Source organism: Populus nigra, chromosome 9 (genome assembly GCF_951802175.1).
Source record: "Populus nigra chromosome 9, ddPopNigr1.1, whole genome shotgun sequence".
NCBI classification, from domain to species: domain Eukaryota; kingdom Viridiplantae; phylum Streptophyta; class Magnoliopsida; order Malpighiales; family Salicaceae; genus Populus; species Populus nigra.
Genome location: NC_084860.1, coordinates 10,657,194 through 10,674,511, shown reverse-complemented (window position 1 = coordinate 10,674,511; position 17,318 = coordinate 10,657,194). Strand labels below are relative to the sequence as shown.

Here is a 17,318-nt window from a genome sequence, read left to right as displayed (position 1 = left end):
TAGACTTTAATATTCTAGGGTATAAAATTATATTATAAAGTATACCTTCAAGTATTAAAGATACAAAAATAGAAAATAAATGCGATGTTAAAATTTAGGTCTTAAAACAATTAGGATTTAACCCGATAAGGTAAAGACTTCTTCACGAAGTGAGATTTGCCTAAAATCTTAAATAAGATCAACAAATAGAAATATGCATTAGATTAATAATTAATCAATGATGCGGTTTACCATAGGTAAGGTGCATTAGGGGTGATGTGTCTTCTCTTTGCACAACTAGTTCCCTTACTCAGACTCTTGCAGACCATTAGATTTTTTAGTGAACATAATACTAGGTGACGACTCTTGAACCCTATAATCATAACTTTATGATTAAACCTAAACACCTCTAATTTCCAGGAGGCAGCTTTGCCATTCAATGTCATGCACGTTATGACAATTAGCAATCCTAATCCTAGGACCATGAGAATCCAAATCATAATTAATATTTAGGTAGATGTGGCTTTGGTAGATACAAGGAGCACACATGATCATGATGGAGAAAAAAAAATACCTAAATCTATTTAAAAATTACTTAGGGAGTTTGGAAAAGTTTTTTAAGAACCTAAAGGACTACCTCTAAAAAGATCTCATGATCATCCTATTGTCATATAAAAGGGAACTTCACTAATAAATATGTGGCCTTACATGTATCCTTACTATCATAAGGTTGAAATAGAAAGATAGTCAAGGAATTACTTTAGTTAAGAACCATCCATTTCATCACCATTAGGCCTAACTAAAACCCATTTTCTTCACTAATTCTACTAGTAAGAAAGACTGATAAATCTTGGACAATATGCATAAATTATAGAGCCTTGAACAAGAAAACTATTAAAGATAAGTTTCACTCTTATGGTTCAAGAGCTCTTTGATGAACTATGTGGATTAAAATTCTTTTCAAAACTAGACTTGAGGTTTGGGTTTTATCAAATTAGAATAAAAAATAAAAATATTCCTAAGATTGTGAACATATGAAGGTCATTAAAATTTCTAATGATATCTTTTGAGCTTACCAATACCCCCATCAACATTCTAAGAACTTATGAATGAGGTACTCATACCTTATCTTAGAAAATTTTGTTCTTGTTTTCTTAGATGATATAATAGTTTACAATAAAACTAAGAAAGAGCATTTAAGTCATGTTGTTACTTACTTTTGACCTAAAATATAAAAGAATAGATAGAAAAAAAACCTAGAAAATTGTCTAAATTGATAGTGAATGACCAAAATGACAAGTGAAAAAGTTGAAGGCCTAAAATATACAAGATTGACAAAATTAACCCAATTCTGATTGACAAAATAGCTCATTGGTGAAATATTTTTATTTTTGATAAAAAAATACAAATTTGAATAGGTAATGATTCAATAAGAATTTTGAAAGGCTTACTTAATTTTACTAAGAACTTAATTACAAGAAAAAATGATTTTTGAAGTGATTTTAATTGGAAGAAATTAAAGTGAAAGTCAAATTGTAATTTTAAAAAATTGATTTGATTAAATCAAATTAATTGCATAAATAATAATTGAGTTTTAGTGTTTATATGAGGGATGAGTAGAAGTACCATGTTAATAAAATTAAGAAACGGGGAACCACATTAAAGAAGAATTTATAAAAGCAGAGGGACTTGGGATTTGTGAGCTTATCAACCACCCTTCAAAATAGAATTATACCATTATATTTCTCAAATCTAATTCAATGTATAGGAAAACATTGATAAAAATATATATTCAATATAATGCAAGAAAGTACAAGTGCTGACATTGATTGACGAGCGTTCGAGTCTGAAGTAACATGACCTGGTTCGTTGGAATTCTTGCCTTGGCCGATGCTTGACTGCAGATTGATCGAGTTTCGCAACCTGTCAAATCTTTTTGTTCTTAGCCTCTTGTTTGCAGTCTTTTAAGACCTCAATTTTTTATTTCTTTTTATTCAATTCACCGAAAAACCAGCCTGATTGCAGAAGTAGTTTGTATAATCTTCGACTGACAGAAATCAGGTATCCAACATTCGGATTGAGTTTTGGCACCAGTTGAAGAATCCTTTCAAGGAGAAAAGCAGTGAGGAAAGAAAACATGCAACTTCTAGATAAGTTATCCATCAAGATATAATGCACATTGAAGAATATTAACAGTAATGATCAAAACTTGTATAAACAATGGAACGAGAGGCTTATCCCCATATGCCTGACTTGGGCAAGTAACCCAAAAAAAGATATGTATTTCGCAGCTGATAGTTACAGCAGAGCTTCAGTTACCGTGCTGATGCAATTTTGAGGCACCCCTATTATGCTAATCCTTGTCCGCTTTGAGTCAATCCTCAATCTGCTGCATGGAAATTTAATCGAATAAAAAACAGTTACTGATGAGTTATTGGATACAGAAACAGCATATCTGCAAAATTTGTCCAAAAAAAAAAGGTGGTGGAAAACTTACAGATGATGTAAACAAGAATAAATATAAGATAATACATCATATCTTATAGACAGATTGTTGATTATCCCAGCCAACATGTTAAACTCGTTTAACCAAAGCCAAATCCTTCACTGGCTTCATGAATAGCAAGCAGCAAGCGTTCTTGAAGCTGTTCCCCGGAGGTATACTCAGGAAGGTCTAGCTGATTGAAGCTGGAAAAAGAAAAAAAAATTAACAAGGACCAACAGAAAATTCCAATATCAGGAGCAAATTTTGGGCTTTTAAGTAACCATAACAGCACAGGGCTTCTAGCTGACCATGTGTGAGCTGAAGGCAAACGCTCAGGAGCCCCATAGGCTTTGTGAATCTGAAGCTTTTGGGGACCAGAGATACCCTGCAATGCCTTGAAACCCTCCAATGGAACCTGAAAACCCACAGTTAGTTTTTACCAAATTCCAATTTTAGACACCATGCACAAACCTAAACACCAATTCAACAAAAACATTTATCATGCAAAATATACAATGAAGTGACCAATTATGTATCTGTTAGAATACATCATATGAAACATATTCATAGAATATCCACGTATACAGTACAACAAATCACCTTTGATGTTCCAGTGACGAACTGCAGTAGTCTGGCCATATCTTCCTTGTTAAAACCTTTGACAACCTCCCAAAACCATTGAACAACACCAGATGCTGGAGCATAGCCAGTATACTCAGTGTTGGCCTTCAGATCATCCACTGCAACAGCAGTGTTACTGGTCAGGTATTTCAAAGAAAAAAGAACAACATAAATTGAACGGGATAACAAAAAAGCCAACTCACAATCAATTTCAGGAAGTCCACTGATTAGTAGCTCAAGCTCTTTATCATTGAAAATGGAAATAAGTTCCCTTGGCACCAATTCATTAAAACCTTCTAGGAAGGAATTAATCTGAGGACGAATGGCATTTGTCAATATATGATCAGCAACAAGGTCTACATACTCATGCTTTGTTTCTTCAGTAACCCTTATGTTTCTTCCTCCAGGTTTAAGCTCATAATCAGTAACCTTTTTCCAAGCCAAAAAGCATGAATAAATGCAAGCTCAGGAGCCACATAAAACTTAGAACCATGTTCATGCCCAGGAAGAGGATAAACCCATAACAAGAATATTGATAACAATACAAGGTATCAAAATACTGAGTGTACCTGAGTTTTCTCATAAAGGATGTGCTTCTCCTCGTCAGCATCCATGCTGAATGTCAAGTCAGGTATATCACTCACATCATTCTGAAACAGATGAGATACAGCAGAAGATAACAACTGTCATGCACTGGGGAAAAACTCACTCCATAGCAAAATGTGGGCAAAAGCACAACTGAATTCAGAAGAGGGATCACAGATTAAATTCACTAACCTCCAGCATCCACTTCAAATTCTTGTAATAATCAGGATCAACAGCCTCTATGTCATGGTATGTCACCTTTGCACCAAGAATATGCTTGTAGAAAGACCGAGTAAAGTAAACATCCAAAAGTTGCCCATCAAACAGCGCCTTGGAAACCTACAAGCTCATAAGCAATAAAATCAGAAAACTACCTAATTCAACAACAGTGGTACAATCTAGTTCAGAAGAAACAAGTTCTGGAGCATTACCACACGGCCCACAAACTTGAAGTAAGACAGATGTTCTGTCTGATAAACAGAATTAGGGTTTGGCTGAAAAGTCACATCATTCCCGACAGTTGTGAAAAGCAATGCTCCCTTGTCAAATACAACCCTTGACAGCAATTGATACCATTCTCTTGTCAAACCCCCAGCATCAATACCCTCCTCACCTTGGAACTGCACATTCAATCTTCCCCTGAGATCCTGAGTAGGTCGCATCCTCAATTGATTGTATGAATCCTCCAAAACATATGCTCGCCGAACACTTATCCGCAGAGGACCAGAACGGTGTTGCTCATGCTGTTGCCTTATTCTGGAGCGGAAATATGCTCTCTTGTTATCAAAATCAATAAGTCTGGGAGCCTTCAGCATCATAGAGAGTGATTTCTCCAACAAGCCAGGATTGTGCCTTATAAAAGTATTCAAAAGCCGGCGATGCTTCTCTGCAAATCTGGAAAATGTGACAACACCATCAAGCTTTCTCTGAGAATCTCCGAAGCATGCAGTGGTAGAGGAGGAGCTCCCAGAAGATTCTTTGACTTCTCTTGCGGTTATGGTCACGTGATCTTGTTGCACAATGGATTGGTTTGCCTGTAGCTTTTCACACAAAACAAAGAAAGCTTCAATGAAAGGCAAGAGCCTCTGGGTTCCAGGAGGAAGAGGGGATGAAGAAGAGCCCCCCTGTACAAGCTCCCCTACATTTATATTTAATACAGTTGGACTGAAACTGCTCTGAACGAGCTGTGTCTCTGTCAAACTAATACATTCGCTCAATTCTAGCCACAATGGCTGAAGTGCAATACTTAAGTTCCACATGGTAGCTTGCTCCTCCTGTTCCCCACCACTCTCAAGGTCCATATTCTCATCAATAGTGGGTGAGGTGAGTGAGCTGAGTGCCTGTAGCACACGTAGGATTGCTGCCCCGGCCATGGAGCCAGCACTTAGACCTAGCATGTGAGTGTTCCTCAAGGTGACAAGCTCACTGACAGCTGAACTGCTCAACCCATGAGCTAATTCTGAAAGCTCTGAAGTAAAGAATTTACGATGGGTTGCAACAATTGAGGCCAACTTCTTAAGCACTTCTCCAGCTAGCATATATACTTTATCTGACAGCCTGAATTTAGTCAATGGAACAGATTAGTGATTCATTGACAAATTCACATGAAAAAAAGAACTAAAGAAAAACAGATATGAAGGGAGATAACTAAAAGAAAAAAAGATATATAGATAAATGAATGGCACATCGCTAATGATAGATTGACCAAAAACAATGAGCATGTTAAGTTGACTGATAAGACACGGAACTTTCAAAATGTTAGATATAAGAATTAAAGCCTGAAAGTACCCTTCACAACCAAGAAGGCTGCACAGATTGCTCAACTCAGGTTGTGGTAACTTCAAGAAAACACTGCATGCATCAATGCTCCTATTTCCATTAGAAATGGACCCAGAACTGGCAGCCTTGTCCTCTTGACTTGATTCTGCTACCAATGGCGGAACACTTTGAACACCACCAGGAACTTCACCGGCAGTTTGTTTTTGAGAAGTCTCCCTTGCCTGTCCAGATTGGGCATGGCTGTCTAATTTTGATGCTGCCGTGAAAACTACTACTTGAAGCAATCCCATGACCTGCACCACAATGAATTTGTCTCATGCGTGAAATCAAGAAACACATTAGAAGAAAGGATCAAGATTATACCATCAATATAGAGAAAACATGCTACAACGAAACATGAGCCAAACTACTAAATATGCAAATTGGATCAAGAAAAGTAAAGAGATGTCAAACCACTTCCGAACCAGATTGCTCATACCTGCTCAAGATGAGTAGTGCTGTGTAGAAAAAGTGGTCGATTCAATAGCTTCAGAAAAAGGATCAAAGGAACTTTATCAGTATCGCCCAAAGGTTTTAACGAATTATCTCCATCTCCAATTTTCTCCTTGCCTTTATCAATCTTGGTTTCCAGATATTTTGGACTTAGAGGCTCCAGAACAATTGAGGGATCAAAGTAGAACAACATATTGGCAATAGAAGAATGATTTGTAGCCAAATAGGTCAAGATTTCCAGAACTCGACGCAAAACCAAGGGAGGAAGACCTGTAAAGAAAACAATCAGAATTGATAATTTAAAACATAAGTCAATTGGAAAAATTATGATTACAACAGATGGGGAAAAAAATACCATCCATCAACTGCGATCGACCATAAACAACATTTGACAGACAACCATAAAGCCTCTGGGAGTTAATTGCTGCCAATCCACTGACTGACCCTTCAGCCTCGGGTTTAATCATATTGAGCAAGAGACAAACTAAAATTGTCCTTGTAGTACTATGTGCACAAAGGTTTAAAAGAAGTCTCTGTAGAAGGCCTTTCCCAAGGGGCTAACATCATAGAAATAATAATGATTGAAAAAAGAAAACCCAGGTTAGCAAAATATCAAGATGCAGTAGAGATATCATGACTATATTGTAAGATCATTATGCAGAAAAATCTTAAAAAAACCTTAAAATAAAAGATTTGGCATTATACAGTCTGAACAATGGACATTCTCAAACATAAATTCTTTGAATTTACATGAACTCCAAGAGCTCTAAGAGCAAACCTTTAATAACTGACTGTCAGAAAGAGGAACTAATTGTGATAAATGCAAGCTTCTATGGAAAAGAGAAGCGCATCCCTAATGTTACTGGAACTTTAGTGTCAAACAACAAAGTAAGCCAGAATCAGTCAAGCCATGCAGTACTTGCAATTCAGCTCCTACTAGCTCGCAGTACCAAAAAGAGATTATCTAGTATCGCATCTACCCCAATATAATAAAACCCCTGACTCATTATGAGCTCTGAGCACAGACAAATATTAATCCTCAAATTAAATCCCTTATCTACTTCCATTCATCCAAATCAATCAAAATTGAATATGCGGAAGCAAGAAACAAAGATTCATCTTTTCTCACAAACAGCCTTGAATCACTAGCTTTCTAAGAAAATACACACTGAACTGGGAAAAACTGCACAACTTTCATGGGAAACACAAACTCTTCAAATATTGTATAAAATGGCATGATACAAGTTACTATTAGGGTCCATCTAAAGTTTAATGTTCATTGATGAAGGTTTTAATAAAATGGATCATAACATTAAGGTTTTAATAAAATGTAACCTTGTAAAGTTTTTGATCATGAAGAACTACTTAATGGAGGACCACAGAAACAGAAGTCTACAGTTGCTTGAACAGATTAATTCAGTCACCATTCATTCTTTTGACTAGACTATTAATCTTCTAGAATTAATCAAAACACTAAAATTCAGAATTAATTAAAACTACATATCAAATAATTCTAAGCCATTTTTCCAGATTAAAAGAACAAGCACAAAATAAAAGTTCATCTCCCAAATAGCAAGAATGCAAGATTGCTTTCCAGTGAAACATAATATGCAGAGATCACCAATTACCTGTGCCATCCTTAGCAGGTGGATCAAAGCTTTCAATGCATTGGTATCCAAAAGTGGCTCGCCTTCAATTTCATTCATCTTCATGCCATCTGCAAAAGCAGAAGCAGCCCTCCGTCCAATTGTAACTCCAACACCCCTGTCCATCACTGTCTGCCTATCAAATCCCAAACCATTTCTACGACTATTTAGCCTGTGGCTACTACCAAACAGGCTGCGAGCCTGATAGTGACTCATTGCTCGGTCCCTTAGCATTTGGGCTTCAGCAAGTAATGGAGAAGGTAATGCTGATAATACTGCTTCTGAAGAAGTCAAAAGCACCTGGATCAAAAGCAATCATAAAAGGGTTATCATTACTCAAGAAGCAATTGCAGGCTAAGTTAAAAAACAAACCTCTTCACGCACATCAGCAGGAAAAGTAGCAATTATTGAAGCATTATCCATGTCAACAGGCTGTCCTTCAGCCTGCTGTGCAATCCGCTGTGCTCGTTGTTGTGCCAAAACCTCTGCTTGGATGTCTGGAGGAAGAGCAGCCAAAAATTCAGGATCAATATCTTCAACAGAAGGTGGAGCATAAGTTGGAGGTTGAACAGACTGAGCCTGCTGGGAAGCTAGAACTTCTGTTCGTAAATCTTCAGGTAATGCCTCCAGGAAAGTTGGGTCAATTGCGCTTGTAGTGGGAGTCTCATTATCTATACCATTTTGGTTAGCCTGAGTAGCATCCTGAGCAACCAATGTCTCTTGCCTGGATGACGTCTCGTCAGCACCTTGTTCAGAAGCAGGCATGGATTGCCCAGCCCGATTTCCTTCAGCGTCAGCACCAGTCATTTCAACATCAGCATTCATCTGATCCACATCAGGCATCATTGAAACAGAATTGGCCAACAAAGGATTATTGCACTGATCATCTGTTGAGGATCTGACATCCTGAACAGGTACATCATTGAGACTTGCATGTGCTTCAGGGACCCCTTCACATTGCAAAGAAGCATGATGTTCTGCAGAGTTGACATGCTCTGGCATTGTCTCGACTTGATCACATGCAGTGCCATCACCATCTCCAATTTCCATGTTGTCAAGACCATTTGGTGTACTGTTCAGAGAAATTGGTTGAGCTAACATAGGTTCATCCACCTGTAAATCTTCACCTGAATCACTGAATGAAGACCGAGAATCAACCTGCTCATTGGAAGGAATGGTTTCAGCTGTTGGATTAGGCTGATAGTGGGTAACTTCATTGCCATTTCCTTGCTGAACTTCATTTTGTTGACTGCTGGTGTTATCATCATCCACCACTACTTGACCATCATTGGATGGAGGATTATGAAATGGTTGATTCTCCTGGACTCCTGAATTCTGGAACTGCCTCTCAATGGGAGCATTGATTGTAGGTACACTGCACAGCTGTGATATGAACTGCTCCTCTATTGCTTGTGCAATTGCAGCAGATTGGGCACCTGCTTGTGGCTGACCATCATCAGTCCACCTTCCATCACCAGGCCCTCTCCGCCCCTGTGTACGCAATGAGTCCATTCCTAAAGAAGAATCAGACAAAGGTGGGGGTGCTGCCCTACCCAAACGATCACCAAATATACTACTAGGTACATGTTCAAATGGAAGAACAGGAGCATCAAACATATAAAAATGAGGTACATCAAAGCTCCCATATGACAAAGCTTCTAAACCCCTGGATGAATGCCCACCTGATGACCACATAGAAACCAGATCTTCTGACTGGGATGGCCTTAACAGCAGAGGATGCTGAAATCCATTTGCTTCTATGACAGACCGCTCCAAGGAAGACCTGCCACTCTGACGTTGACGATCAAAACCCAAAGGCCTGCGAAGACCAAAAAGATCATCCACATTCACCCTTTCAAATGGCTCAGCAGCAACATCAATCAGACCACTTGAAGCTCCAGGCTGACCGAGTACCTGCAAATGATCCAACCCATCAAGGGCCTCCCTCCACCTGACCTCCATAACACGATTCTCATGAAAATCATCTTCTTCGTCAATCATCTCATCATTATAGTCATCTGCCAAGCCAGTATCATCATGATCTTCCACATCAGTGTCAGCAAGAGACATCATGCCAGCACCATCTTCAGCGATATCCTCATCCTCCCCCTCATCATCATCCTCATCCTCATCCTCATCCTCATCCTCATCCTCATCCTCGTCACCATCATCTCCCATGTCATCATCCTCATCACCCATATCATCACCAGCCCTGTTCTCAACACGAAAAGTCATCTCAATTTGGTCAGTGTTGTGTAACACACCACCCTCTTCCATTTCTTCATGCATGAAATCCATTCCAATCTCCACCGATGGATTGGTTGGCATTGTATCTTCCAACTCTATCCTCATGTCTTGCTCTGCTGTCTGATTTTGATGTGCAGCATGATTACCCTCAACATGAGTAGTTCCTTGCTGTTGCTGAATGTCAGTATCCTCCTCGTCTGGGGCTTCCTGTGTGGCACCGCTATTCTGATTATGCTCTATGGTCTCCACAGCTGATGCAGCTGTCTGTTCATCACATCTTCCATTTGACACAGTTGTTTTCTTCTTGTTCAGACCCTCAGATTTAAGAACTTGTTCACTAGCATTGGCAGCCCTTGACAGACTTTCCAAAGCCTTCAATAGAAGATTGACAATTTTAGGAGCATCAGGATGGTCCAAATCAATCACTTGAAGAATGCTAGTAAGAGACTGCACCATTCCTCCATCTATCATGCTTTTCGCTATATCCGGTGAGCATCCGGAACCAGGTAAGTGGCTGGAGGATGCATTTTTAGACAAAATTGAATACACCAAATCAGAAAAAGCAAAAACTTTTTTATCAGGCAACAAAACGTTGTTATGTGAATTGCTCTCCAAGTTTGAGAATGAAGACATAGCTTTCACAAGTTCATTAATCACTCGCCTCCGCCCTTCACCAGATCGGCCACACAAAACAACAATGAACCAAGAAGCCTTTTCAGATAATTTGTCCCTCCATTCATCAGGTCCTGCAGATTTATCTGTAGATATTAGAAGCAACTGGTGTAAGATGTGATGAATTATCCCACCTTGCCCAGAACTATCTGTTTGATTAGATCCCCGCAGATGACACAATTCCAAGTCTCGTCTCAGTATGATCCCAACTGCATGCACATACATAAGAAGAACATCACTCAACAACTTGAGAACAAAAGTCACTTTAGCCAGTCCAGCAGATCTTTCAGATTCAGACTCCACTTTCTTTGTCTCGTCAACCTTGGATTTTCCCTTTAACTTGGTAGCAGGTTCATCCACATCCATCGAATTTAAATCACCAACACAACCTTCTGGACTTTTTGGCAAAGGATGTTTCAGAACTATATCAAGAAGCTGATCCATTACTTGAGTAAGATTGGCCGGAATCTTTTTATGGCCTTTGGCACATTTACCTGAACCATCATGCATCTTATTCTCAGAAATCCGGACAGATTCTTCAGCACCTGAAGTTTTTGATTTGTCCCTTTCCTTCTCTTTTTCCTTCAATAATACCACAAAAGTCCTCCCTCCTGATGATTCCAACTGACAAGCTGCAGCTGCAGCTTTCATAAAAACCACAGGATCTCTGGAAATAACAGGTGCCATAGATGTCAAAAATGTCCTTGGGAAAATACGCCCAGCATGGCGATTTCCGATCAAAGTTTGACGTATCTCCAATTCCATGGCAGTTTGTAGGGTATGAGGATCTTCAAGGAGGTGCCGAATGATGGCAGATGCAACAGTGTCATATCCAGGGAAGAAACAACTTCGTGGAATACTAAATAGAGCAGTTAACCCTCCATTTTCGAGAAATTGCAATGCTAAAATGTGAGTTTTTGTCAGGCGAGCACATAACTGCAGAATAGCCTGCATGATCACAGCAGGAACATGCTGTTTCATCAAGTCACAGGCAACAAGTAGTACTTCACGACTCTCTTCAATAGTCAGGTAACCAGTTGACTTCCCCAATAATTTCTCAAGTGCTGTGCCAGATTCTTTCTCAGGAAAGTCTGAAGCCACCTTTTTTTCTGTACCTGATGCCAGAACTGATGAGTCAGGCAGAGATACTGTCTGGGTTCCTCCGGTAGTTTCAGAAGAGATTCTAGGCCTGGATTGCGACATGTTATCCAAGATGAGCAGTAAAGCACTAATGCATTTTGGGATAAGAATTTCACTCCCTGATGCATTTCTAGCCTTGAAATTCATCAAGACATTTGTTACAGCAGCAACTATACCATTCTGTGCGGCAATTTCTCGAACAGTTCCATCCTCAAAAAGGAGCAATGCCAAAATATGTGATATCATACACAGTGCACTGGAATCCTTGGAAAAATCCAATGGGCAAAGCTTTAGCTGCTCAATAAGATAAGATGCCACCTTTAGACGGTCTTCTCCTTTGTTCCGATTGCAAAGGGTCACAAGCAAATCCGTCAACGAGAATGCCATCGTATCACTACTCTGAAACAACTTCACAGATGCAGCAAGAATATCTTCAACAGGAGGCACCGTCATTTTTCCTTCTTCTGTCACAGCAGCTATTGAATTATCCTCATTGTCAATTTTCAATCCTTCAGATGAATTTCCTAGTGATAGCGCAAGTGCCCGAGCTAACTCATCATCCTCCTGCACAGGATCCTCAGCATGACTAAACAGCCACTCCATGGCCATTTCAACACTATTTGTTTCCACCCGTCTCAATGCCTCTTCAGCTCTTGCCCTTGTAAAGCCCATCTCAACAATCATAGCAATTGTATTTTCATCAGGTGGTGGGAGCATGAACCTTTGGTTTGTACTTCCTGCAATGCCACTTCGATTCCTTTTGACATCTCCAACACCAGAGTATATGTGTGTAACAAGTGACACAATAGAAGAAATGAAGCCAGTGCTGCAACTTGGAAACATAGAGTGGTTCCAGACAGATAACATGACATCCAGAACCTGAGACTGCAGCATGCGAACAAAGACTTCAGGGTCCTTAGGAACAGGAAATAGCCCAATTGACAAACCAGCTGCAACAGGCTGAACAAGTAGTTGAACTTGGGATCCCGATGTTGAAGATAAAAGCAGAGAGGAGTTAACAAAATACTCAAGCACACGGCAGTAGCTGTGTAAAGTGTCAAGTAGCCATGTGCTGTGAGACAAATTATTTCCTTCACCTGCCTTCTCATGGTCAACTGAGGGGCAAGGAAAAGGGTAAGGTAGTGTCCATAACAGTTGACTTGTAGCTTCAAATGTAGTAAGCAGCTCCTTAAAGGTTCCATGTACATAAAAATTATTGACCATTGATGCATAACAAGTACGCCTCCTGCTGTCAAATGTGAGGGCTGCCATGTCATCAACAACCTTTCCAAGATATCGGCACTTAACTGACAGTAATGTATCAAGTCCAGCAGTAAAATACCCTGAGAAACTGAGAGCCTCAAGATATATTTTAGCCAAGGTAGTTCCAAGGGTCTTTGAAACTGCACTCAACAACCCTACATCAACCCTTCGACGGTTTGGAGATGTAAATCCCTTCACAAGGGCAGAAAAGAAAGAACGTAATACAGAAGCCAATTTGTTTAGAATCTCATCAGGAGTTCTACTTTTCAACTTTGGCAAAGATGTCTCTGGTTCATCTGATGGGATCTCAGAGTCAATGCTTAAAGCATCCAAGTGCTGGCCAGTCCTCCCACTTCGTATACGTGCCAAGCCATGTCGACTACGGCGGTGCAAGCCTACGCCTGAACGAATGACCGAGAGAAATTCACGTTCCCCACCCCAAAGGGACTGAGAACCATTCCTAATAGAAACTGGGTTCATGTATCTCACAACTGGAATGTTTGCGTCATCGTCACTTTCTCTTACCACAGCAGTTGATGAAGACAGGTCAGTCCCCTGTTCTGCATTTCTCTTTTCATCCACTTTGGAGTCATTGTACAGAGAAACTTGCCAAATTATTTCCCGGTATGCCAACCCAATATCCTTCAACACATCAGCATCTGCAGTGCCCAATTCAGAGACAAAAGTACTATTCCCCTTCAACAAAAAATTCGAGAGAGAAAGTATACCTTCAAGGCTGGAAAGATATCTCAGAACCTTAGCTTGCTTAGCAGATTCAACCACAGCAAGATGAGTCCCCGCAACTGAAACTAATAGTTCATTTGTTGATTTTAGATGTTCTCTCAAGAAGGCACATACTGCCCTAGCCAAGGAAGCAGAATGCTGATGTGAGAAGTTCTTAAACGCAACAGATATGATCTGACCAATCGATGTTGAAATAGGCATTAAAGGCAAAGTAAATAACTGCAGAACAGCATCAATTCCCTTCTTCTCAACAAATATATGACAAGTGTCAGAATTCTGGAGAACTGTTTCAAGAAGACGAGCAACATTGCTTAAACATTCAGGAAAAAGTGAGTCAACATTTGCTGCTGAAGTATCAGATGACTGCTCAGTGGTCTGCTCCAAGGTTTCCATCCTGAAACTTCCCCTATCATCTGACAGAACCAGACTCCTTTCTTCAGCATCAGTTTCCATTGGAACAGGAGCAGAGCTGGACGGATCAGTGGATGCGCAAGAACCATCGACCCTAGACCCAATTTTTGTGATGACATTTAGGATCTCAATCAACATATCCACTCCAGGTCCTCGTAATGAGGAAGCATGGCGCATGAGTTCATCCAGTCCAGTAGACAAGGACCCTGGTGTCTCACCAAAAAGGGCACGCAAATACGTTTTGGATGTAAATATTTTCACGAAGCACCTTAGAGCATTCCGATCCTTTACAGCCTGAAGACCATTATTATTCAGGCATAGGGCATCCAAACACTGAGGTATACACATTATGGCTTCTGAAGAGCATAGAACACCATCCATTATTGCATTCAAAAAAGCAGAAGGAAGACCAGCTGCATCTAAGATAGGGAAACAGGTAGGATCTTTGTGAATTAGATCACTCATGACAGTTGCTGCAAGTGAAAACACCCCTCCACCAAAATCTTTTGCTCTTCTGAAGATTAGACATAGGCATTGGGGCAACAAACTCTCCTCGGATCCATAAATACGAGAAGTGTTCCCAGCAGCATATGTTCCAAGGGATATCGCCCTTAGCAAAGCTTTCATCAGTAAACGTCGATGATAAGCAACTAATGCTTCAGAATACAGTGGGAGCATACTATCTAGCTCTGAGGAAGCACTTGCAGCTACTTGCAAATTCCTTGTCCTTGAATCAGAATCTTCACCTTGTTGCTTTGAACAATCTTCTACATGAGACACTTCTACCTTCAGTCGAGAGATGGTGTCATCCAAACCACCCAACTCTCTGAATAATGCAGTAGCAGGATTACTGTAATCCATGAATGCCTCTAGAATATGCACAGCTGCGGCTACCATATGCAAATGCTGAGGGTCTGTATCTTTGAGGAGGGGTAGAAGAGTAGGAATAAACCCTGCCTCGCGCATGGCTGAGCAACCTGATGATGATGAGACCAAAACAGTGACAAGAGATAGTAGAGCTTCAGCAAAATCAACAGACCATTTTGATGAATCACTGATAACAGAATCAATGGCTTTTTGCATGAGGCTGGACAGGATGCCGCGGTGACCACCAGATGTGACAGCAGCCAAGACAGTTGATTGGTGAGACCGATCTTGAGAAAGAGCGACCAATGATAACAAACAAAGAATTCGAATTTTCTCAGGCACTTCATCTTCATAGCTCAAAAGTGAAACTAATTCATTGACAAACTCAGGCTCAGAGTTGAAAAAAGAAACTAGATCATCAGCATCACTGCTTGATTGAACAAGAACAATGAAAGCATACAAACGGATGCATGTGTACAATTGGCGAGAAACCAAAGGGCGAAAAGCCCTTGCAAAGCGCAATCTCGTCAATAAAGAAAATCTTAAGCTGGGAGGTACTTTATATTCTACAACTAACTTATTCAAAAGCTCACAATCTGTCTCCGGACAAGTATCGACATTAGGTAAATGAATAATTTGTAAACCCTGAGTTGGCTGTTCTATGGCACTGAACTGACTTGACAACTCGTTCAATGCATAGAACTCAAAATGAAGGGTGCAACCTAACTCGTAAGCAACAGGGTCACATCCATTTTGTGTAGTAGACGCAACCAATCCAAGACCCTCATCCTTTCCTCCCCAGCCTTGTGCAAGACAAAATAACTTTGTATTCAAAGACAAATCTCTAATGGAATATCTTCCAAGAGTCTTGTTCAAAAAAGCTGCCAGAGTCTGCAAGCAAGCCTCTACTATGTCCGCATCAGTGGAAGCAAGAAGGTTAGAAAGATGCTGCTGCAACAACAGAGGAAATAGAGAAGCAATTTTTTTAAGGAATTGAGGGTAAAAAAGGCAAGTGTTATAGAAGCCCTTAAAACATTCCTGTGACGAGATTTTGTCACCACTAAAAACATACACAAAGGATACTGCACGAAAATAACTGATAAAAGTAAAACAGAAGCAGCACTGTTTGCCCAACTATTAAACACAAAGGATGCATTTCATATAGGAACAACAATACCTCATAAGAACTATAAAAGTGCTTGTTTGTGCAGTTCTCTAAAATTATTCTGATAACACGAAGAATTTGAAGAACAGCTTCTCTTGGAAAGGGAGGATCAGATTCCAAGAAGTTGTCCTCAACCTGCAAGTCTTTTCTTGGCTTTATGTGCTTCTCAAAATATGAATCAAAATGATTAAAAAGATCAACCCAATGATGAAAATCTCCCTGCAGCAGTGTGAAATGAAAGTAAATCAACCCATTCATAAATCTGCATAAAAGCAACCCTCATACTTTGCAAGTTAAAGGATGTAAAGTTACCTTATCGAACTCCCAAACAAAACCTTTTAGGGGTTCTTCTATATTCTCAAGTGGACTGGTAATAACACCATTGATGAAGGACTTAATTTTGGGAGGCTGACACAAATCAAAGGACACAACGTTATTTAACAGCGTGCAAACACTGTGGGAAAACAAACTCAACCAAAATGTTAATATATGGACATAAAAGACTTGCAAACCAACAGATTTCCTTTTCTATACAAGGGAGGCAATTCTCTAGAAAGAACCATTTCAAATTTAACAACCCCTTACAGCTATAGCATAAAATTCTACCGCTTCAAAATTATAAACAAGCAGAAGCGGATTAATCTAAAGTGAACTCCTGAATAATAAGTAGCATAGCAACCATAATTATGAAATTTTCCAATTAAAACAAAAAAAAAATAGATAAATTAATAAAAAAGAGTGAAAGAAAACAAACACCGACTGACCACTTCTGTAGACCTCCGTTTCTTAAGCTTTGTCATGGTGATTTAGACAAGCATTTATAATCAATTAGAGAAAGAGAAAGGGTTTGAGGTTTTTATATAGAGCATAAGAGACAAGTAGACAAGGACACCACTGCCTAGGAGAATAAAGCTAAAAAGAAAGACGGTTTTGCTTTTTTTTTTTTCTCTAGTTTAATAATTAAAAAATTGATTAAATTAAGAAAATAAAAAATAATTAAAAAATTAAATCATGAAAAAAAATAAAAAATTAATTCGATTTGATTTCGATTTTAAAAATCTGAAACTAATTGAACCAGACTAAATCGAATCGATTTAAACAACACTAAACCAAGTTGAAATAAAATATAAATACTAATTTTTCTCTAATCCTAAAACCTAAATCTAACCAGACGTCGTCCTCCAAGCTTTCTCTCAATTTCGTTGTCTCCCTACAAGCTTTT

The 17,318-nt window shown here is 39.4% G+C and overlaps 1 protein-coding gene across 5 annotated transcripts; it reads right to left on the bottom strand.

The window, feature by feature from the left end:
- Positions 1-1,696: 1,696 nt before the first annotated feature.
- LOC133703438 (E3 ubiquitin-protein ligase UPL1-like) lies at positions 1,697-16,995 on the bottom strand. 5 transcript variants are annotated; one of them, XM_062127945.1, is made up of 16 exons: positions 16,861-16,995; positions 16,409-16,504; positions 16,109-16,315; positions 7,960-15,882; positions 7,570-7,887; positions 6,297-6,498; positions 5,928-6,211; positions 5,459-5,742; positions 4,102-5,227; positions 3,863-4,009; positions 3,655-3,735; positions 3,289-3,514; positions 3,065-3,204; positions 2,773-2,879; positions 2,477-2,667; positions 1,697-2,368 (listed from the first exon to the last, which is right to left on the bottom strand). In XM_062127945.1, exons 1-15 carry the CDS (start codon positions 16,894-16,896, stop codon positions 2,565-2,567), a joined length of 11,280 nt encoding a protein of 3,759 aa, XP_061983929.1. In that variant the 5' UTR covers positions 16,897-16,995; the 3' UTR covers positions 1,697-2,368; positions 2,477-2,564. The 5 variants fall into 5 exon arrangements, with proteins under 5 accessions (XP_061983929.1, XP_061983928.1, XP_061983932.1 ...); XM_062127944.1 differs by having other exon boundaries at positions 1,697-2,365; XM_062127948.1 differs by having other exon boundaries at positions 1,697-2,365; positions 3,289-3,397.
- Between the last annotated feature and the right edge of the window lie 323 nt (positions 16,996-17,318).